This window comes from Marmota marmota, unplaced genomic scaffold (assembly GCF_001458135.2).
Source record: "Marmota marmota marmota unplaced genomic scaffold, marMar, whole genome shotgun sequence".
Classification (NCBI taxonomy): domain Eukaryota; kingdom Metazoa; phylum Chordata; class Mammalia; order Rodentia; family Sciuridae; genus Marmota; species Marmota marmota.
In genome coordinates, this window is record NW_026000240.1 from 2595420 (window position 1) to 2615760 (window position 20341).

General features: G+C 32.7%; 1 protein-coding gene across 10 annotated transcripts in view; it reads left to right on the forward strand.

The window, feature by feature from the left end:
• The window catches only part of Acap2 (ArfGAP with coiled-coil, ankyrin repeat and PH domains 2), an 87223-nt gene that overhangs the window by 48488 nt on the left and 18394 nt on the right, over window positions 1-20341 (forward strand). For 4 of the 10 annotated variants that reach the window (XR_007344196.1, XM_048794612.1, XM_048794608.1 and 1 more), the window contains 10 exons: window positions 1249-1269; window positions 4302-4353; window positions 5820-5920; window positions 6527-6632; window positions 12737-12945; window positions 13320-13389; window positions 17148-17239; window positions 18548-18732; window positions 19136-19240; window positions 19624-19716. Coding sequence is in view for 8 of the 10 variants with exons in the window: in XM_048794612.1 (XP_048650569.1) it covers window positions 1249-1269; window positions 4302-4353; window positions 5820-5920; window positions 6527-6632; window positions 12737-12945; window positions 13320-13389; window positions 17148-17239; window positions 18548-18732; window positions 19136-19240; window positions 19624-19716 (1034 nt within the window). In the remaining 2 variants the exon portion in view is untranslated. The remainder of the gene's footprint in view (window positions 1-1248; window positions 1270-4301; window positions 4354-5819; window positions 5921-6526; window positions 6633-12736; window positions 12946-13319; window positions 13390-17147; window positions 17240-18547; window positions 18733-19135; window positions 19241-19623; window positions 19717-20341) is intronic. The other 6 variants (XR_007344197.1, XM_048794610.1, XM_048794611.1 and 3 more) reach the window with 3 other exon arrangements.

A 20341-nucleotide genomic window follows, 5' to 3' on the forward strand; every position in this document is an offset into this window, starting at 1 on the left:
AAGGAAAATTAGGGCTGGGGATGTGGCTCAAGCAGTAATGCGCTCTCCTGGCATGCGTGGGATGCTGGGTTCAATCCTCAGCACCACATAAAAATAAAGATGTTGTGTCCACCGAAAACTAAAAAATAAATAAAAAGAAAATTAAATATGTGTGTGTGTGTGTGTGTGTGTGTGTGTGTGTCTTTATATATGTACTTAGGGAGATGTGTAGGTTATGTAAAGAACCCAAGCATCACAGAATTTGATATCTGCGAGAGAATCCTGGAATTAATCCCCCACAGATACCAAGGGACAACTGTATATATTTTCTGAACACTTGTGAAGTCGGCTACAATTATTTTTCCTCATCAAGTTACTTTTTTCAATAGGGCAGATTCACTTCAGGCTTAGCCTAGTGGACTGCTAGAGCTTATGTTTTTCTTGTGCTCTTCATAATAAGTAGGAAAGATGAGAACATGGAAAATAAGTAAATGTCAGCATAATTTATTTAGTAATAACTTGTGAAGATTAATAAAGAAGCTGAAGTCTTTTGAACTAGAAAATACACCTAAGAACATAAAAGTTTTTAAAAGCAAAGTGTTCTATGCACTGCTGGTATAGATATGTTTTGTTTTTATTGCCTTTTTGTTTTAAAATAAATATAAATATACATCAATTAAAGAGGAATCATACTTAATATGTGGCCTTAGAGAATCTCTGCTGTCATTTGATGAAAATGAGTCTGGGCAGGTGGGAGGCTTTTTTGAGTAATCTCTGTGATCTTTGAAATTCTTCATTAGTGACTCCACTTTTCTTATGAAAAGTTTCTGTTTGTCCTAGGTTTATTTAGAAGTATCTCCAGTGATCATTTCCCTTAATTTTTAGGAGCATCTTAATAAGATGTGGAAATACTATCTGTATTTTATAGTCATGATCATAGAGTCAGAAAATAACAATAAAGAAGTATACTAAGTCCTACCAGAACTTTTTGTAAGGTAATACTTTGAAGCAAGTTTTTGAATATTTCTAAAATATTAGCATTTCAGATTCCTAAGAGTTGGAATTAATTCTACAAATGCTTGTGTTCATAATAAAATGCAGTAGATACTTTTGACTGTTTTGTTAGGTTATAAGCTTAAGCTTGTTCCTTTAATTCTTGCTTTATTTTCGTATCATGCTAGTCCTTTGCTTATTTTGCACATTTGCGTTTTCATTCTTTTACCACCTTTCCCTTATGTTTTAATCCTGCCCCATTTTTTCACATGACAGGAAAAAGCCCGATCATATCAGGTACCAAATGGCTTCCTTCCCTTTACCCTCATCTTACTCCAGTTTCTTCTTTGGCACGAGAAAGCTCATCATTAACCTGCATTTCAGTAGGATTACTTGCAATGGATAAAAAGTCTCTCTATATTTTAAATTGGGAAGAAAATATAAGCATTTTATTTGAGAAATGGAATTATACCTTTTAATTGCCCATATCCTCAATTTGTTTTAATCTGTAAAAGAACATTTGATGTGTTTATAATTACCCAAAGTTGCAGATTGAGTAATATGAATACATTTAGGTCATATGTATATACACACAATCATGTATATGTAAATATGAAATAAACCAGCAAACTCTTCAAAAACCTGTGTAGTAATTAGAATTAATCCCTTTGGTAACAACCATATTATGTTGAAAGAATACATTGTCAGTCCCTAGGTTTTCTTTGTTTTCCACATTTTTCTCTCTGTGAAAAAACAAATTGAATTTAAAATAAAGGTGCATATGTATTTAAGCTTTTATTTTATTAATTGTTTACTTGTTTGCCACCTATATGAATATGCACATGAACCCATCATTTGTATAGTTTTTAGTAATAAAGCTTCTACAGATTCAGAAGTTTAACTTTTATCCATGTTTTTATTTCAAGTGTGGTTCTGCATCAAACATGGTAAAAGATATATTTATATATGTGTATATAAATATATATGTATATATATTTATTGCCCATATTTTGTCATCTGGAAGCTTTCATTGATATGTAAAATTTAATATTTAAATTTTAATAAATTTTAGTATTTTGATCTATTTATACTCAATTTGAGACAGATATAAATGGTATTTTATTGTTTTATTTTAATGAACAATTTTTTGTTTTACACACTGTCTTATATTTTGTTTGGCTTTGTGCTCAGTTTTTTAACTTTGTAGAATACTGTGTAATATTGTTAGCACAAAGCTTTCCAAAGTTTCTCTCTTCTGGATTTAATTATTTTTAGAAATACTTTCAAGTTTCTTAAATTATTAAGTATTTTTTTATATTCCATAGATCATGAACTGTTTGTCTCATATTTATTTTTCTGAGAAATATTAAAAGCAACTAGGATTATTCTGTCAGAATAATAAAAAAAAATTTACTTATCTGATTAAAAGTTTGGTCAATTTTAGATGAGTATATAGTTAGCTCTTTTTATTTGTATTGGCATTTAGGTGAGATAGTGTCACAGGTGTTCAGATCTTTTTAATTAATTTTTTTTTCAACCTAGGATATACTACATGCTTTTTTATCCTTAGGAGCTGTCAAATTCAGATGAATTTATTTTGTCTTTACTGAGTGTATAAAACCTGATGATGTGAGACTGACATCTAGAAGCAGATGAATGGTAGGGAAACAGGAATTCAAAAGTATATAGAGTCCATAGAATTAATAATTGGGAATGGCCTCTGACAAAAAACACAAGTTTTTATGTAGTATCTTGTTATCCTAAGATGCAGTAGGTGAAAAGACATTTATTTTTTGAAGACCTCAGAAGCATGAAAAGTTTACATGGTTTATATGAGTGTTTTTCCATTGGTTAATGAAACAATGTAGTTTTTATCAAATTATATAATAGAATCATTATGATATAAAACAAGATTTTTTAAAAAATATAGCTTATCCACCTCTTTCAAATGATTTTTGCAGAGAGCTCTTCCATCAGTGTTAGAGATGGTTTCCATTGCATGTCATCCCGTGTGGCAGGGCTGCACCATTCTGTGTGTGTAGGTGTTTCTTTTAACATTTCTAACCAGCTATCTGTCCCCAAACCAAGGCACCCAGAAGTTCTTCCTTTTCTAGACTGCCTCTTGATGATTTGGATCTAGAGGCAACTCACATTGTTTTGTCTAGATGCTTATTTAACAGATCTCTCTGTTTTAATAATTAAAAGGTTATACCTTTTTAAATGGTGAGAAAACCTAATGATCTATCTAGTAAAAGTCCTAAAAATGAAAAAGCGTCTCCTAATAATTTTCTCAGCTTTGGAGAAGTAACTAAATTTTTAAAAATAGAAATTCTAGATATCTAAAGATAATTTTCTAGTGCTTTGTATTAGTACCAACGAAAAGGTAGAATCTCTATCTGCTAATAGATTAATAACTAATGTTATGATAAAAATCATCTCACATGAAACTAACTTTAAAATAATGACTCAAGTTTTATTAGTGTTTTACCTTTCATGCTTAATGAGACGTTTTGCTTCCTTTTGTGAATGGCTTTTGGCTGTGATTTTTTTTTTTTTAATAAGTCTTTAGGTCTTTTTGTTGTTTTAATAAATTAGAATTAGTAAGTATGGCATACAAAGCTTAGCTTTTTCTTCTAAAGAAAATTGCAATTAAGTTGCTTTCCTGATAATTTACAATAATAAGCAGAACCATATAAATAGCTGGGTGAATTGTTTGTAGTAATAACTTTGATTGTTTTGCTTTGAAGTATTTTATATGAAAGTAAGACCATGTTAATTGGTGATTATCTCCTGTTTGATACTGGTTGAAAAGGATTAGTTTTCTGTTTTGCTTATCAAATTAACACTTGCTGAATTATCTCCTGAAAGGTTGACAATAAAGCAGCATTTATTGTAATGTTTTAATGTATATAAGTGGATATTTATATTTGTATTATAAGTTCATTTTAACATTATAAAGAATATAATTATTTGGGGGGAAGATTCAGTTATTTTTGAAGAACCTCAAAAAACTGTTAATTTATACTTTAAAACATTTATTATTTGGTGATATTATAAACAATAACAGCTTTTGTTAAAATATAAATTTATGACATAAAATAAATCAAAATATAGCAATTTTACTTTCCTAATCTGTGGTTTTAAGATGCTTGTTTTGTATCTTCAGTAGTTATTACATTTTGCTATTGGTTTATATTAAGCAAAACAGTACATTTCTCAAAATGTAATTATTATAAACTGATTTCCAGTGCTTTCCCAATATTTCATTTCTACCAAAACCAGAAGTAAATCCTGTTTATGAAAACTTAATCTATTTTGTCTTTATTTAGACGCTGGTTTTCAATACAGAATAATCAACTGGTTTACCAGAAAAAGTTTAAGGTGGGTGGTAGTCCTCAATTTTTTAAAATTCTTTATCTGTTTGTTTTGGTGAGCACTGAAATCCATAAATACCTATGTATAAAATTATTGTGTATTAGTTTTATGTTTGGGCATGTATAAGAAGACTCTGGTGTGGAAACTATAACATTTGATCCTTAAAAGCAGAGTGACTTTGAATTTTGAATTCTTAATTCCTAGTTTTGAGATGGATTTTTCTGTGCCCTACCTAGGATTGTTACTTTCATTTCCTTATGTCTTTGTCTAGTTGTATGATGGAAATACCACCACCATTGCATGGCACTGTTTTGAGACTGAAGGAGAATGTGTCTTTTTTTTTTTTTTGGTACTGGGGATTGAACCTAGGGATGCTTAATCACTGAGCTACATCCCACTTTTTAATTTTTTATTTTAAATTAGGGTCTCACTAAGTAGCTGAGGTCCTTGATAAATTGTTGAGACTGGAATTGAATTTGTGATCTTCCTGCCTCAGCCTCTTGAGCCACTGGGATTACTGGTGTGCGCTGCTGTGCCTGGCGAGAATGTGTCTTTTAAGAAATATCATCTTAGGGCCAATGGTGATAATCTTGAAAGGTTAAAAATAACATTAATTAAAATGCAAGCTCCAAGTAATTTAAATAGAAACCCTTCAATCTATTAACACTGTATTTGTACGTTTGTTTTTCTGAACCTTGTTTTAAGGGTGAAGTATTTTTACTTTTAGAAAGGCATTCTGAGATTACTTAAGATTTGAGAATATTAACAATTATTGAAACTATTTGTTAATTAATGACTTGATTTTCATCTAGTTAGTTTTTATGAATGTTATTCTGTAAACTGTAAATTTCAAATATACACTGTAGTCTTGAGATGACACGTGAAATTTTACTTGCTATGTTCTATAGTAACAGGTTAGTATTTTATAAATTCTTTAGCTAGTTCATGGTTTCTTCTACTCTGATAAACTTGATTTTGTGTTATTTATTAAACACTAGGAAGTGATAAAATATTTCTCATTTTCTTAGATAGTTTAAGAAGGATTTATAAATGTCTTACCTTTGAGCTGTCTAAAACATGAGTCATTAAAGGCTTCTCTTTTTTTGGGAAAGAAGCTTTAAAAAAAGCTATAAAAGTAATATATGAGTGGAGACTAAGAGAATAATGGATATGAATAAAAATGGAAGAACATTTATTAAGTATCTACTAAGTGTCAAGCATTGGACCAATCTCTTTATATATACTGCTTCACTTAATCTATGATAATTTGGGGAGGCAGATAAAATAATTAATAGGACAGAATTACTTCCATTATTTTTATCTGTGTCAATAACCTCATCTGTATCAACAGTTAAGATAAATATAAATCTTTACAATTAGATCATTTACTCTAATTAATATTTTAATTGTTGGTGGTAGTATTATTTAAAAACTAAGTGGATAAATGTGTAAGTTTTGTTTCCTTATTGTAGGATAACCCCACGGTAGTAGTTGAAGATCTCAGGCTTTGCACAGTAAAGCATTGTGAAGACATAGAAAGACGGTTCTGCTTTGAGGTAGTCTCTCCAACAAAGTAAGTTGTTCTGTAGGATTTCAAAATTGCTTTTATTTTCTGTAGTGGGTCTTAAAAAACTTCCCAGAATAGAGAAATTTGTGTTTGATTCATGAGTGTGTTGAATAAAAAAAAAAAGTTTTAAAAATAAGTGTCAATAATTAATGATTACAGATATTACAAGCAGATACTTATGTAACTCTCCCTTTATTTCATATTCCTTGAAATCTGTAAAGATTATTTATGTGCCCATAATAAAAAATTTTCAGCTGTTATGATAATAAGATACAATCACATATCAACCATCATTTCATACTGTCTCCAACTTAAAAAATGAGTGTTAAGATTATGCTAAATTTAGAAGTTTATTTACTTTGATTTAATGTGCAGTGATGAATGATTTGTTTTCAAGAGATAATTCATTTCATTGGTACTTTGAATTCTTTTAAAGGTACTTAGTCCTAAAGATATATAAAATAAAACCTTTCAACAGAAATTATTTTTTGCTAGATAAATTATTAAATAGCGAAGTGGACAAAAAGTAAAGGTATATGTTTCCTTTGTTTTTCCTTTCCTTTTTTTTGGTTAATTTAGTGTCTGAAAAAACAATATTTTATTTTCTTTAAGGAGTTGTATGCTCCAGGCAGATTCTGAAAAGCTGCGCCAGGCATGGATTAAGGCTGTTCAGACCAGTATTGCAACTGCTTATAGAGAAAAGGGTGATGAATCAGAGGTTAGTAGAAGTGTTATTTTGTCTAAAAGCTTTACATTTTTAGTTTCACCTTTATATAATTATAACATCCTTTTTTATGGAGGATGATTTTATGTAATTTAAGTAATTTTTTAAAAATCTAGATTCAATGTCTTTTATTTCTCTTTTTTCATTATCACTCTTTTATTTATTTATTTTTGTTTTAATTAGTTACACATGACAGTACAATGACCCTGACATATCATTCATTTCAATCAGATGGAATATAATATCTTATTTTTCTGAGTATACAGGTTGCAGAATCACAATGGTCATGCATTCACATATATACACACAGTAATAATAATGTCTGTTTCATTCTACTATCCTTTCTATCTCCCCAACCCCTTCCCTCCCCTCCCATCACTTCTCTCTACCTAATTAATCTAGGGTAACACTATTCTTTTTTTTTTTCTCACATCTTCATTCAAGTATTTTGTGTAACAATGAAGGTCTCCTTCCACCATCCATCTTTTATTTCTCTTGATTTTATGTATCATTTTATTTTGATATTTGAATATATCTTTGTTTTAATATTTGAATATATGTTCCAGGTTGGAATAAGGCATTCTAATATCTTGGTTTTTCCCCAAAATATTTTACAATTTTAATTAATAATAAAATATAATAATTATCACGAAAGGTTTTTAAGGTTAAAACTGAGTAAAAGCATAAAAGGAAAATGAATCATTGTCTCTTTGTTGAAGGCTCTCTGGGAAAGATAAACTGAATATACAGTTGTGGGCTATACTCTGGCTTCAGTTTCCCAAAGAATCTGCAAACTCTTTTGGGCAAGGCCACGCACGAGTAAATCTTGAAAAATGAAACTCATTGCCATTGGGTCATCTGGCAGGACACAGGCATAGAGGTGGTGATAGACAACCGTTAGAAATATGGTTAGGGAAAGGGAGGGAGTACTCTCCAAGTTATATTTCAGAGCTCATTATAATCAATTTGTGACTCCCAAGAGTAGATCAAAGCAGATATCTTCCCGAGCAGGAAATGGGGGAATTCACTTGATCAAAACGTTAAGACAGAGTAGGAATTTCAATAGCCTAGTTCACCTGGCCATGGTAGGATACAACTGATGGGAATATAGCAGAGACTTGTTGGTGAAGTTCACCCTCAGTATGAGATTTAGTCTGTCACCTGAATCATACTTCTTTAGTTTGGATGAATGCCCCTTAAGCCTTGCAGCATACCTGTTAGTCTGGGATTTTCTTATACAACCATTTCTGTTGTCTTTTTTTTTTTTTTTTCCATATTCCATTTCTTTCTCTTTTTTGACTTAAGAAAAACTTCATACTTTCTCAAGTATTTCCTGAAAGTGAGGCACTTGTGACTCTATGCATGCATGATAATGTCTTTATTCTGTCTTCAGGTTTGTTTGATAGTTTGGGTATGGAATTTTTAGGTTGAAAATAATAGCATTGTATTTTTGTTTGTTTTGTTAAAGGAAAAAAAAAAAAGAGAAAAAATAAAAAAAGTTCCCAGTGTTGCCATTAGAGTTTTTTGTTTTATTTATTTTTTTATGTTTTTATTTTTGTAGAGCTTTTCTTATTACTGATATTTTGCATTTTTCCTCTTCAATTTCTCTGTTTTCTCTCTCTGGAATTTATGGGCTGGTATTGTGATTTTGTTGTAGTGTGTGTGTGTGTGTGTGTGTGTGCTTTCTTTGTTTCATTTTTCTGGGAAATCTCAATTAATCTTATTAACCTGTTGAATATTTCCATGCTCCTAGCATATATTTAATTTCCAAGAGTTCTTATTTGTTCACTGAATGTTTTTAAAAATAGACCTGTTCTTTAGATATGGATGCAGTGTTAAAGCTGTAGTTGTTAGCCTTCACTGTACACTGTGAATAACTTGGGGAGCTTTAAAAATTTTTCAGTGCTTTGGTATATCCCAGAACAATTGAATGAAATGGGACTCAGGCATCAATATTTTGAAAAGCTTCCAAGGTGATTTCCATGAGCAGCCAAGATAGAGAACCATTGTGTTGGATGTTTTCCTTGACTGTGGTAATTTGCTCATGATGATAAGTTAGGACTGCATATTTCTTTGAACTTCTGAACACATAGATAGATAGCACTTTGTTGACTGAAAGCATGTCCTAAGTGTAAAATGTTTGTTAAGCAACAATCATAGTCAGGATCTTTGGAGTCTTTTTGCCTGGTATGGTTTTCCATAGAAAATTCCCAGATCTCCCACATAGAGGTAAGGGATTGGGTATCTCAACATTCAGTATGTAAATATATACTAGTTCCCTACCTTTCACCTTTCAGGTGAACTCCGTTTGGAGACTGTTTTACTCCTATGACTAAGCTTTTGGTCATTTGTGTTTATGTATAGAGGGTAGTCCATTAATGGCATAGGATTAGGTAGGGGACCCTGAGATCTGTTTCTTAAACAATCATCCCTTCAACTTTCATGGGTGGACATCACGTTCAGTGCTATATTCTTTGAGGTGGCTTGCCCAGTTATGCTGTATTACGGTACTTAGCTTCTCTAATGTGGTATAAAAAACATTAGCATATAGACAAAAATTAGGAAAGGAACCAACAAGATTTCTGCATTATAAGACTGACATCCTTTTCCTGTATGATTATTGCTTATAATATTTTTCAGACTTCTCAGAATATTATCAAACATGTTCTGATAAAACAGATCTATCTATCTATCTATCTATCTATCTATCTATCTATCTATCTATCTGAGTGATACTGGCTATTGAACCAAGGGGCACTCAACCACTGAGCTACATCCCCAGCCCTTGTTTTATTTTTTATTTTGAGACAGGGTCTTTCTAAGTTGCTGAGTCTGGCCTTTAACTTGGGATCCTCCTGCCTTAGCCTCCTAAGTTGCTGAAATGTGCCTCTACGTCCAGCTATATTTTAAAACTTTGAAATAATCTCAAATTTACATACAAGTTCTTAGTACACTACAGATAACCTTTCCCTTCTCAATCCCTTGAGAATAGGTTGCCAACATGATGCCTCATCACTCTTCATAACTTTAATGAGTACTCTCACAACCCAAGATATCTCCTGCATAATCATGGTATAGCTATCCAAGTTAAGACATGAGCCTTGATACATTATTTCCATTTAATTCTCAAATATCATTCAGATTTAAACAGTTGTCCCAATAATGTTCTTTATAGCGAAAAGATTCACTGCAGAAACTCAGTAGTTTTAGTTGTCATGTCTCTTAGACCCCTTCTTTAGTCAGGAAAAGTTCTTCAGTGTTAACTTGAACTTCCTCCTTCCCCTTCCTCCTCCTCCTCCTCTGTCTGTCTCTCACTCACTCTCTTTTTCAGTACTGGTGTTGAACCCATGGTGTAACACATGGTAGGCAAGTATTCTACCATTGAGCTTCATTCCCAGCCCAATTTGATCTCCTTTTTTTTTTTTTTTTTAATATTTTTTAGTTGTCGATGGACTTTATTTTATTTATTTATATGTGGTACTGAGAATTGAACCCAGTTCCTCACACATGCTAGGCAACACTCTTCACTGAACTACAACCCTAGACCCCAATTTGACCTTCTTGATCTTTTAGTTTTGAAAATTACAGACTAGTTATTTTGTAGAATGTTTCATTTAGATTTATCTGATTTTTACTTGTGAGGTTATGCAACTTAAGCAGGTACATTATATAAATGATACTGTGTGCCAGGCATGGTGGCACAAGCCTATAATCCCAGGAACTGGGAAGGCTGAGGCAGGAGGAGTCCAAATCCAAGTATAGCCTGAGCCACTTAGTGAGATTCTGTCTCAAACAGATTTGCGGTTGTAACTAAGCAGTAAAGTGCCCCTGGGTTTAATCCCCATACTACAAGAAAAGTTCTTCAGTGTTAACTTGAACTTCCTCTTTCCTCCTCCTCCTCCTCCTCCTCCTCTTCCTCCTCCTCCTCTCTCTCGTCTCTCACTCACTCTCTTTTTTAGTACTGGGTGAAAAACTACTATGTTCTTACTGCATCCTTTCAAATGGCACATGATTTTAAAAAAATTATAGAGGGACAGAATGCCTTTATTTTATTTGTTTATTTTTATGTGGTGCTGAGTATCGAACTCGCTGCCTCATGCATGCTAGGCAAGCATTCTGCCACTGAGCTACAGCCATAGCCCACATGATTTTGATTTGTCTCATTACTGGTAAGGTTAACTTTGATAAAGGTATTATCTTACTAGGCTTCTTTAGTCTAAGATCATTCTTTTTAACTTTGATAGATAATACATATTTTGTTGGGGAGGATCTTCAAGATTATAAATATTTCTTTATTCAGCTTTAATTTATGTCAAAATTTAATTATTTTAGTATGTATTCCTGTTTTATTCAATGTGATATTATTCATTACTATCATTACTTATTTTGCCCATATTGACCCAAATTTGAAGTCTTCTGTATTCTTTTTAAAGATATTTATTTTTTGGTTATAGTTGGACACAATATCTTTATTTAATTTACTTATTTATATGTGGTGCTGAGGATGTAACCCAGGGCCTCGCATGTGCTAGGTGAGTGCTCTACCACTGAGCCACAACCCCAGCCCTGGAGTCTTCTGTATTCTTTTGATTTGTCTCTGTTGCTCATTGAGTACTTCTTCCTAGCATGACAAAATGCTCCAAGCTCATCTTCTCATACTTTCTCTGCACCAGCCTGAAATTGATTGCAAAGATATAGTTCTTTTTGGTGGAGAATGATATTTAGAAGCCAAGAATTTGTGTGCATATACCTACATTTACATCTAGGTTTCTTTATTTATATTGAAAACCATTAGGGTGTCTATTGGTACCTCCAGTTCTCATTTACTATAACAGGATTTGTTCTAGCTTTCTCCTTTTCCAAATAAATAGTGCTTTTCTTAGCAGTGAGAAATATGGCTCCCATTTATGTTTATTTCTATGTATGCAATTTGGTTAATCCCCTGGTGCATAAGCAATATTCTCTCAGCTGCCATCTGCCCCTAGACGTATCCTCTCAGCCCTGCTCTGATGCTCTTTTACCCTTCTCAGGTTCTGACACCTCAGTAAGGTGATATGCCTTAGATACCATCCTCGTCCTTGTCAGGTCCTATCTTCCTTGCAGGATTGCCTCCCTGTGCAGACATCCTGCTTACCCAGAGTTGTGCTGTTACGTAGATTGTCCCATGCTGATTGACTCATGCAGCTCAGTCATCTCTGAAATACAATATCTCTACACTTACCTTGTTCAGCCCTTCCAAATGGCTATGGAACTGAGTTTCAGGAAGGACAAAATAAGAACCAAATTTGCATGTTTTGAAGGCTGTAGTTAGGGGTTTTGTCATTCCTGTACTAACATATTGTTTTGTTAATGTTGACTGTTTTTAAATCGGGAAACCTTTTGTATAGACCCTATCTTTAATTGCTTAGAACCTGTGAACCCCATCTTTGTGTATGGTCATTTTTTTTTACTTATATAAAAAATTGCTTATTAAATACTATTATATTTTGGTGTCAGTTTTGCTGTGCACTTAACAAGGTAACTTTTTGCTTAGCAACCTGGTTCACATAATATCTCTTGAAAATTTTAATCATTTTTTAAATTTGAGTCACTTTGTAATCATAATTATGTGATCAATCTGTTCTTCAGTACTTAACTATATAAGAACATACATTGTCTAATTATTCACTGTAGTGATTAATTTGCTTATAGTTAATTGAATACCTTGGAAGAGTGTGGCGTAACATAATATTTTATCTTGCGTTTTAGTAGTCTTATGTCTTTGTTTAGTAGTCTTTGTCTTGTATCCTGCATGTTAATTTAGTGCTCCCCTTTTTTTTTTGCTTTCATGCCTTGTACATATGTTTATTGTGTCCGTCATCATATATGATTTTAAATGTTTCTGTTCTTCCTCACTAGATTGAAAGTCCATTGATAGAGGAGCGTGTATCTTTTCACCCCTCAGTCTCTGGGGCCTAGAAGAGTGCTTGGCTTATATCCAGCATAGACCTTTAAAACTTAGGGACTGGAAGCTTTTGTTTGGAGCATATAGCATGCAACATAATGATGCCATCTTTTTTCTTTTTAATTAAAAAACAAATAATTCTTAATTCTTGTAGAAGCTGGATAAGAAATCATCTCCATCAACAGGAAGCCTAGATTCTGGAAATGAGTCAAAAGAGAAATTATTGAAAGGAGAAAGTGCACTGCAGCGGGTCCAGTGTATCCCTGGAAATGCCAGCTGTTGCGACTGTGGTCTGGCAGATCCACGGTGGGCCAGCATCAACTTGGGCATCACCTTGTGTATCGAGTGCTCTGGAATTCATCGGTGGGTTGTCTGTCCAGAGTGAGAGACTTCTTTTGGATGAACACATTGTAAAAAAAAAGAAAAGAAAAAAAAAAGTTAATTGTGTTCCATTTGTGAGAAGATTTTTTCCATTTCTCTAATTCACTACTGGTTTGTATTTTTGTACCATTTATCTGTAAAGCAGATAAAATTCTGGTTTGTGTGAAGTGCTTTTGAGGACTTTAGTTCACCATTCATTACTAACCAGGAGATCAATCCCTGTTTGCATGTGTTTTGAAGACTGTAGTTAGGGGTTTTGCAATTCGAAAAGAGAAAAAGTGTTTTCATAAATATGTGAGTAGAGACTTGATAGTTTTACATTAATAATGCAGTCTTTTTTTTTTTCCCTAATATAGGAGTCTTGGGGTTCATTTTTCAAAAGTACGATCTTTAACTTTAGATACCTGGGAGCCTGAACTTTTAAAGGTAAAATGAATATTTGCGTGAAAATATTTATTTTCACATAAAAGTGATGATTTCAGAATCTTGGTTTAAAAATCTATGAGTTACTGTTGTTATGGATGAACTAACTTGTACTACACTACATATGAGGTTATTTTGGAAAATCTGGTGTTTTTATATTAAATTTTTGAAATTGTTAAGTGTATGTAGAACTCTTAAATCTTTAGTCAGTTTACTCTTACAAAACCAGTGTTTCTATATTTTTATGGTTTTTCAAAAAAATACTTTAATAAATTTCATAAATATGCAAGATTTGATAGTTTTATATTAATAATGCGGTCTTTTTTTCTGTGCCACAATTTTAACCTTTTATAATCAAATTCCTATTAAAATATAATAGATAAAATCCACAGTGAATTATTCTATTTATTAGTGTAGGAGTCATCAAACCAAGACATTCTTTTTTGTGTCTGTTTCTAAGGTTCATATCTATGAAAATGTCACAGTAATTTAGATTACTACTGGGTTTCAGATAAGATTACAAAATTCCTAGCAGTTAATAGTATATACTCTTTAATTTCCATGTCTAAATTACCTTATTGTTGAAAATAGATTAAAGATTGGAGTATACATTTTTTTCTGTCTCAGAATTTTGTTTTTAATGTGTTTATCCATTGAAAACCTGATAAATCTGTCAGTTATGTAAAGTAAGAAATTTACTTTGTGGAATTATTATGTAAACATGTAAATAAAAATGATACATTGGTTTGTAAAGTAGAGCCCTATTTAGTTAGATTCTATGAATTGTTACGAATTCAAAGGACAAGAAAGTGAAGGGTGAGGGGCAGAAATCTTATTTCTACATTTACTTTGTGTGTGATAAAAATTCAGTGGAATCAATTTAGAAAATTTAAGAAAAATTGTGTGAAACACATCCATCTGATATGTTAAAATATGGCTGAAACTTTTTGAGCAAATTAGAGTAATTACATATAAATTAAAAAGAAAATAGTCTACTTCAATTTTGAGTTGTTTAAAACTTTACTGTCTGATTCTTGGCTTCTTTTTTCAATGAATTCACCAGATATTGTGCCATCCATAATGGAGGGATAGAAATCTATTAGAAGATGGGTTCCCTACTGTTGCAAAACTTAAAGTCATTTTTGGGGAAAGAATGCAAATATAAATAAAGATGTTAGATGACAGATACAAGCACCTGCCATTTAGTCCAATTTTTTAAATGAAAGCATTATTAGTATTAGAGGGTTAAATATGAGTCTGGCCTTTCTAGAAGAAAATGAAATTTTCCCCTAGACAAATGAGACAAGTTATAGAGATTCAGGTAAGTAAAATTTAAATTTAAAAGACTGTAAGTAGGACAGTAAATAGAATATTAAAAGGATTCCTGGGGAAGAAATAAAAGTCAGATGGTATTACTAAAGGGATCAGCATGCCACAATACTGAGATTACATTTGATTTGTTATTTCTTTATTCTAGAATTATAGGGTAGACATAGAAATCTTTTCCTAGGCAAATATACAGAGGAGAAAGGAACAATTAATTGGTTGCAACTTAGATAAGGCTTGTAAGCCTTTAATTATTGTTTAATTGAAATAATATGTGCTAAGCGCAATGGCACATGCCTGTAATCCCAGCCACTTAGGAGGCTGGGACAGGAAGATTTTAAGTTGGAGACTAGCCTGAGCAACTTAGCAAGATCCTCAACAAATTAGTTAGACTGTGTCTCAAAGAATAAAAAGGGCTCAGGATGTATGTAGCTTAGTGGTAGAGTGCCCCTGCATTAGATCCCCAGTACCACAAACAAACAAAACAAGTAACCCCAAAACACACATATTAAAGATAAGCTTTGAAATAACAAGCAAAAGGAAGAAAAAGTACCCCAAATGGTAATCACCTTGCCAAATAGTCTTTGTCTTTTATTGCATCCTTTTGTAGTATCTTAAAATTGCTAAAGAAAATGATAGAATAATAGCATATAAATCTAAAATTTTGAAAAATAAGAATTCCTATAATTTCTTTTTTAAAAATAGAATTTGGTGACATTAACTTATTTTTATGAGGATATTTTATAAACTTTAATTATAGTGTATGTGTGAATTTCTTTAGTGGATAGTATGAAATGTGTTCCAAATTCTTACCCAACTTTTTTAACATCAGTTACTGAACAATATTTTCTTATCATTTTGCTATTTCTCCTTTGCCTTACGTTAAATTTTTGTAAATAGGGTTGATTTCTATTCTGCTAGTTCTCATCCAATGATATATTTATTATCTTACAGTCCTAGCATGGATTTTTTTTAAAGGCTAACATATAATAGTACCTTTATTTTTAAAATGAAAAATGTGCTCTAGGTCAATAATATAAAAATATCATTTATAATGCATTCTTTATTATTCTTCATTCCTATGACAAAATCATCCATTACAGACTGGGGATGTAGCTTTGTGGTGGAGTGCTTGCCTAATATGCACAAAGCCCTGGGTTCAGTCCCCAGCACTGAAAACAGACAAACACAAAATCCCCCCAAACTAGAAGTAATAATTGCTCAAAGAAGGAAAAGCACATTTAAATTTTATAAAGGATAGCAGGGCTTTTGGAGTCAGAGGAGAGAAATTGGTTTCCTTCTCTCCCTTTTTAGTGGTACTAGGGATTGAACCCAGGGCATTACCTATGCCATGCAAATGCTCTACCACTAAGCCACATTCCCAGCCTAGGGGAGAGAAATTGAGATAAAGGGAGAAGTAATAGAAGCAAGGAGAGGATGTCATGACAGAAGAAGGACATCACAGAATAAAAAGATTCTGAAAGGGCTCATGAGTATGGAACAGGAAAGAAAGGATAAGTTGTTTTTTTTTTTTTTTTCCTGTCTGCTTAGTGCTTCCTTGCTGAGGGTGCCTTTATCAGGCTTTGCTCCCATTCTTGGGTCTAGATCATATTTTTATCTTCTTCCTGTCTCATCCCAGGCCTTTCCCCTCTTTCACCAACTCACATGTCCCAACATCTTGACTTTGTTCTCTGCAATCACTGATTGTGTCATCCTAATGTGTATGCAATATCTCTCTTACCCAGATGTGATTTTTCAGAAAAGCATTTGCATGATCTGTATCTTGGCATAGTAAGCATGTTTGGCCTGATGATCAAGCCTGGAATCGGGCACAACTAGATGCAGTATGATTCACCGAGAGGCTACAGATATGATTTGTTAGTGAGGTGAGGAAAGCTCAAACTGAATTAAAAAGGTGAATGTGCAGATACAAAGGAAAATCTAAGAGATTTTGGAACATACACCAAGGAACCAATCATTATTTGGAAGTAGAACCAAGGAGAGGGAAAAGTCCAAAAGTAATTTCAATAAAGCTGTACCTTTGATGGATTTGTCTGTTTCTAGGAAGTGGAAGGAGAAAACTGAAAAGACTAGATACTTAATCTTAAATTATTGTACTAAGACTGGCTAGTGCTAACTATAGCTAACTGTATAGGTAAGGCTTGTTGTCACACTTCTTGCCCTACTATGGACATATAGACACAGTAGTTGTGATATGTAGATAGATAGATAGACAGGTATGTGTGTGTGCGCATGTGTGTGTGGTTAGAATTTAGTAAGAGTGCTAATGTCCTAGGGAAGGTATTCTGATGAACAATGGCAAAGTAATAATATTCTCACTCCTCAGTTTATTTTTAACTGTAAATTGAATGAATGATTGATTGCTTTAAGGACTTTTAATTTATAGTTTGCTCATTTGTTTTCCTGCTAAACAGCTTATGTGTGAATTGGGGAATGATGTTATAAATCGTGTTTATGAAGCTAATGTGGAAAAAATGGGAATAAAGAAACCACAACCAGGACAAAGGTATTGTTTCAGTTCTCTCAATGTTCTGCCCCCCAAATCAGTAATATAGCTATGATTTTATTTCACTATAGTCCACATTTAACATCAAGACAGAATGTTAAAAGTAATTGTGACAGTTCAAATGTGACTATCTCTGTTTTGGGTATATTGTATATTTTATTAAGCAGATAATCAACTGTAGTCCTTTGATGAGAAAGACTCTTAAAAATGAAATATCGAGGGCTGGGGTTGTGTTTCAGTGTTAGAGCACTCCCCTAGCAGATGTGAGGCCCTGGCTTCGATCCTCAGTACCACATAAAAATAAATAAATAAATAAAGGTATAAAAAATGAAATTTTGATGTAAAAATGTAAAAGCTTTTAGCTATTAAAGTGTCCAAAGTCTTGTAAGTGGCAGGCATTTGAAAAGAAATCTCCAATGACCAAGATTCTACTACCTACAATGAATACTTTTACATTGTTTGACTTGGTTCCACAAATGTTTGTTAACCACATACTTAATTCATGGTATTATGACATTGAGAAATCAAAAATGAAAAAAGGCAGCTCTGGTGTGTGTGAAATTACTCTTCCAGTCCTATGTAAGGACACTATTGAAACAGTAGCCAGAAGTCAGTGTGTTAAGGCACATAATTTTTGTTGTTGATGCTGTTTTTAGTTATTAGGATTCTTTATTTTGGCATTAAAATTTTATTTGCCATAATCCTATTTTGAGATTTTTAGCTCTCTAAGTCACTGTCAATTAAATCAGAATCTTAATATTCGCTAAAGCATGACTGAGTTAGTTTAAGCCTTGAAATATCCTATTTCAACCAAAGACGAAAGCATTTTAGAAGGACATGTGTAAGAAAAACTGTAGAATAGATTTGCTATTTTATGATTGTATCATAAATCAGAAGTTTAAATTGTGACATCTTTTTCCCCTATAAATTAGGATTGCTAAATTGTTTTAAAGTAGTTATTTTTTTTTAATTATGACCATCAATAGTAGTGATAGTTGAGTATGTCAGTAAAAATGAAATAAATTTCTATAAATTTTTATAGTTTTCCTAATTTTTTTATTCTGCAAATAGAATGAGTGCATATATAGAAATAAATGTACACAATATTAAGAAAATAAAACAATGTAACATTAATACTTCCGATTTTTCAGTTAGGTTATTATTTTTCATTTGACTATGAAGTCAGTTCATTAAATATTTGGAAGGGAAACATGCTATATAATGTCACAGGTTCAGTTTTTATTAATATTTCATTCATTGAAAGTACTTAGCTATGCTAAGGGATCATGACATTTTTATGTATACCAGACAGGAGAAAGAGGCATATATCAGAGCAAAGTATGTGGAAAGGAAATTTGTGGATAAATATTCTATATCATCATCACCTCCTGAGCAGGAAAAAAAGATTGTCTCCAAAGGTTGTGAAGAAAAGAGGCTGAGCATTTCTAAACTTGGGCCTGCTGACCAAGTCAGAGCATCTACCCAAAGTTCAGGTATTACAACTCCCTTGTTGTGAATATAAAAATTTTCTTGAGTGAAGTCAATGATCTCTGAATTAATAGCCATTGTAGGTATCTTAAATGCTTTAAACCTATTTTTTTCCCTACATATTCAAAGGAAAAACTGGATTTCTATGTCTTTCAAACAGTTAAATTTTAAATAATGCCAAGATAATTCACATTTCTAGGTAATGTGTATATTCTAAGGAATAAAACTGCTTAAAATACAAGGGGAGAGGGGAATTATAAATCTATCATGCCAAAAGCCCTAAGTATCTGATTAACTACCTGATTTCCTTCCTATTTTTTCCTCCTAAATTTTTCCCAGTAACGTGTTCTCCTGCCCTTTTCCCTTCTTATGGCCTGCTTTGTGCTTTGCTAACTTGCATGTCCCCAGTGGTTGCTGTAAATAGCGACGAGGCCAGGCGGGAGTCTCTGTTCTGTCCTGATGAGCTAGATTCACTCTTCTCCTACTTTGATACTTCTTCAAAACTGCGTAGTAGTAAGTACTGCTCTTGGGAGCATTCCAAGTCTGTGCAGTGGTCATTGTGCGGTGTGGCCATTTCTCTAGATGTTACCCATTGTCTCAGAATTACACATTACTTTTAGTCATGCAATAAATTAAGCTCTTTACTACTCCTAACAATTTATGGGGAATGAGATGTCAAAACTCTGAAAATAAGTTTATTTTCAGGCTTTGTGATTGACTTATATTACAATAAGCTAAGTGTTCAGATGGATTAAAATTGTACTAAATGTATTTTACTAGTGGTGACTGAGTTCATGTTGACATGTAAGAGCTCATTTTAAAACCTTGTTGGTTGCGGGAGTTTGCTATCTAAATGATGTGAACTTTAATCACTAGCTGATTTTTCTTTAAAACAGTCAAAAGTAATGACAGTGGGATCCAGCAGAGCTCTGATGATGGGAGAGAATCTCTGCCCTCCATGGTGTCAGCCAGTAGTTTATATGAGCCTGGTGAGTTTTGATGGAATTTGGTGTTAATTGGTCTAGTTTGCATTTGGTAAGTGCCTCCTCTTGATTAAATAGTTTATAAAGAAGTGGTTAGTCATTTAGAAGGTAGTAAGTGAGGAATAAAACTGTTAAACAAGAAAGCAACTATTTCTCTTCATATTTGAAAATTCTCTCTGAGTGGTATAGTCTTCCAGGTCTCATGATGTATTCTCAGAATGCCTTCCCAATTGCTAAGGAAAATTTTTAACCCACAAGCACTGTGTATCTTTATCTTTCCCCCTGGCTATCTTTTCTTAACAGATGAAGGAGATCAGCAATGACTTCTCCATTAAGTTTTTCCTCTGACCAATGCTTTCTTCTGTCTTTATTCTCTCTTCTGTGAGTTCAGTGATTTTGATCTTGTGGAATTCTCAGGAGAGAAAGCATTCTTCATATGATTTGAACTGATTATAGTGCAAATTGTGATGGTACTGGATTATCTAGAAATGAAATGAGATTTATCTAGTGTTGAAATTCTTTAGGGATTCTTGCTGCTTCCTGAATCCATGCTTATTGAAAATGTAGCCAAGGTTAACAGAGTAATTAGCCTATCTGTTGGGTTCCCACAAGACCACAAAGGCCTAGCATA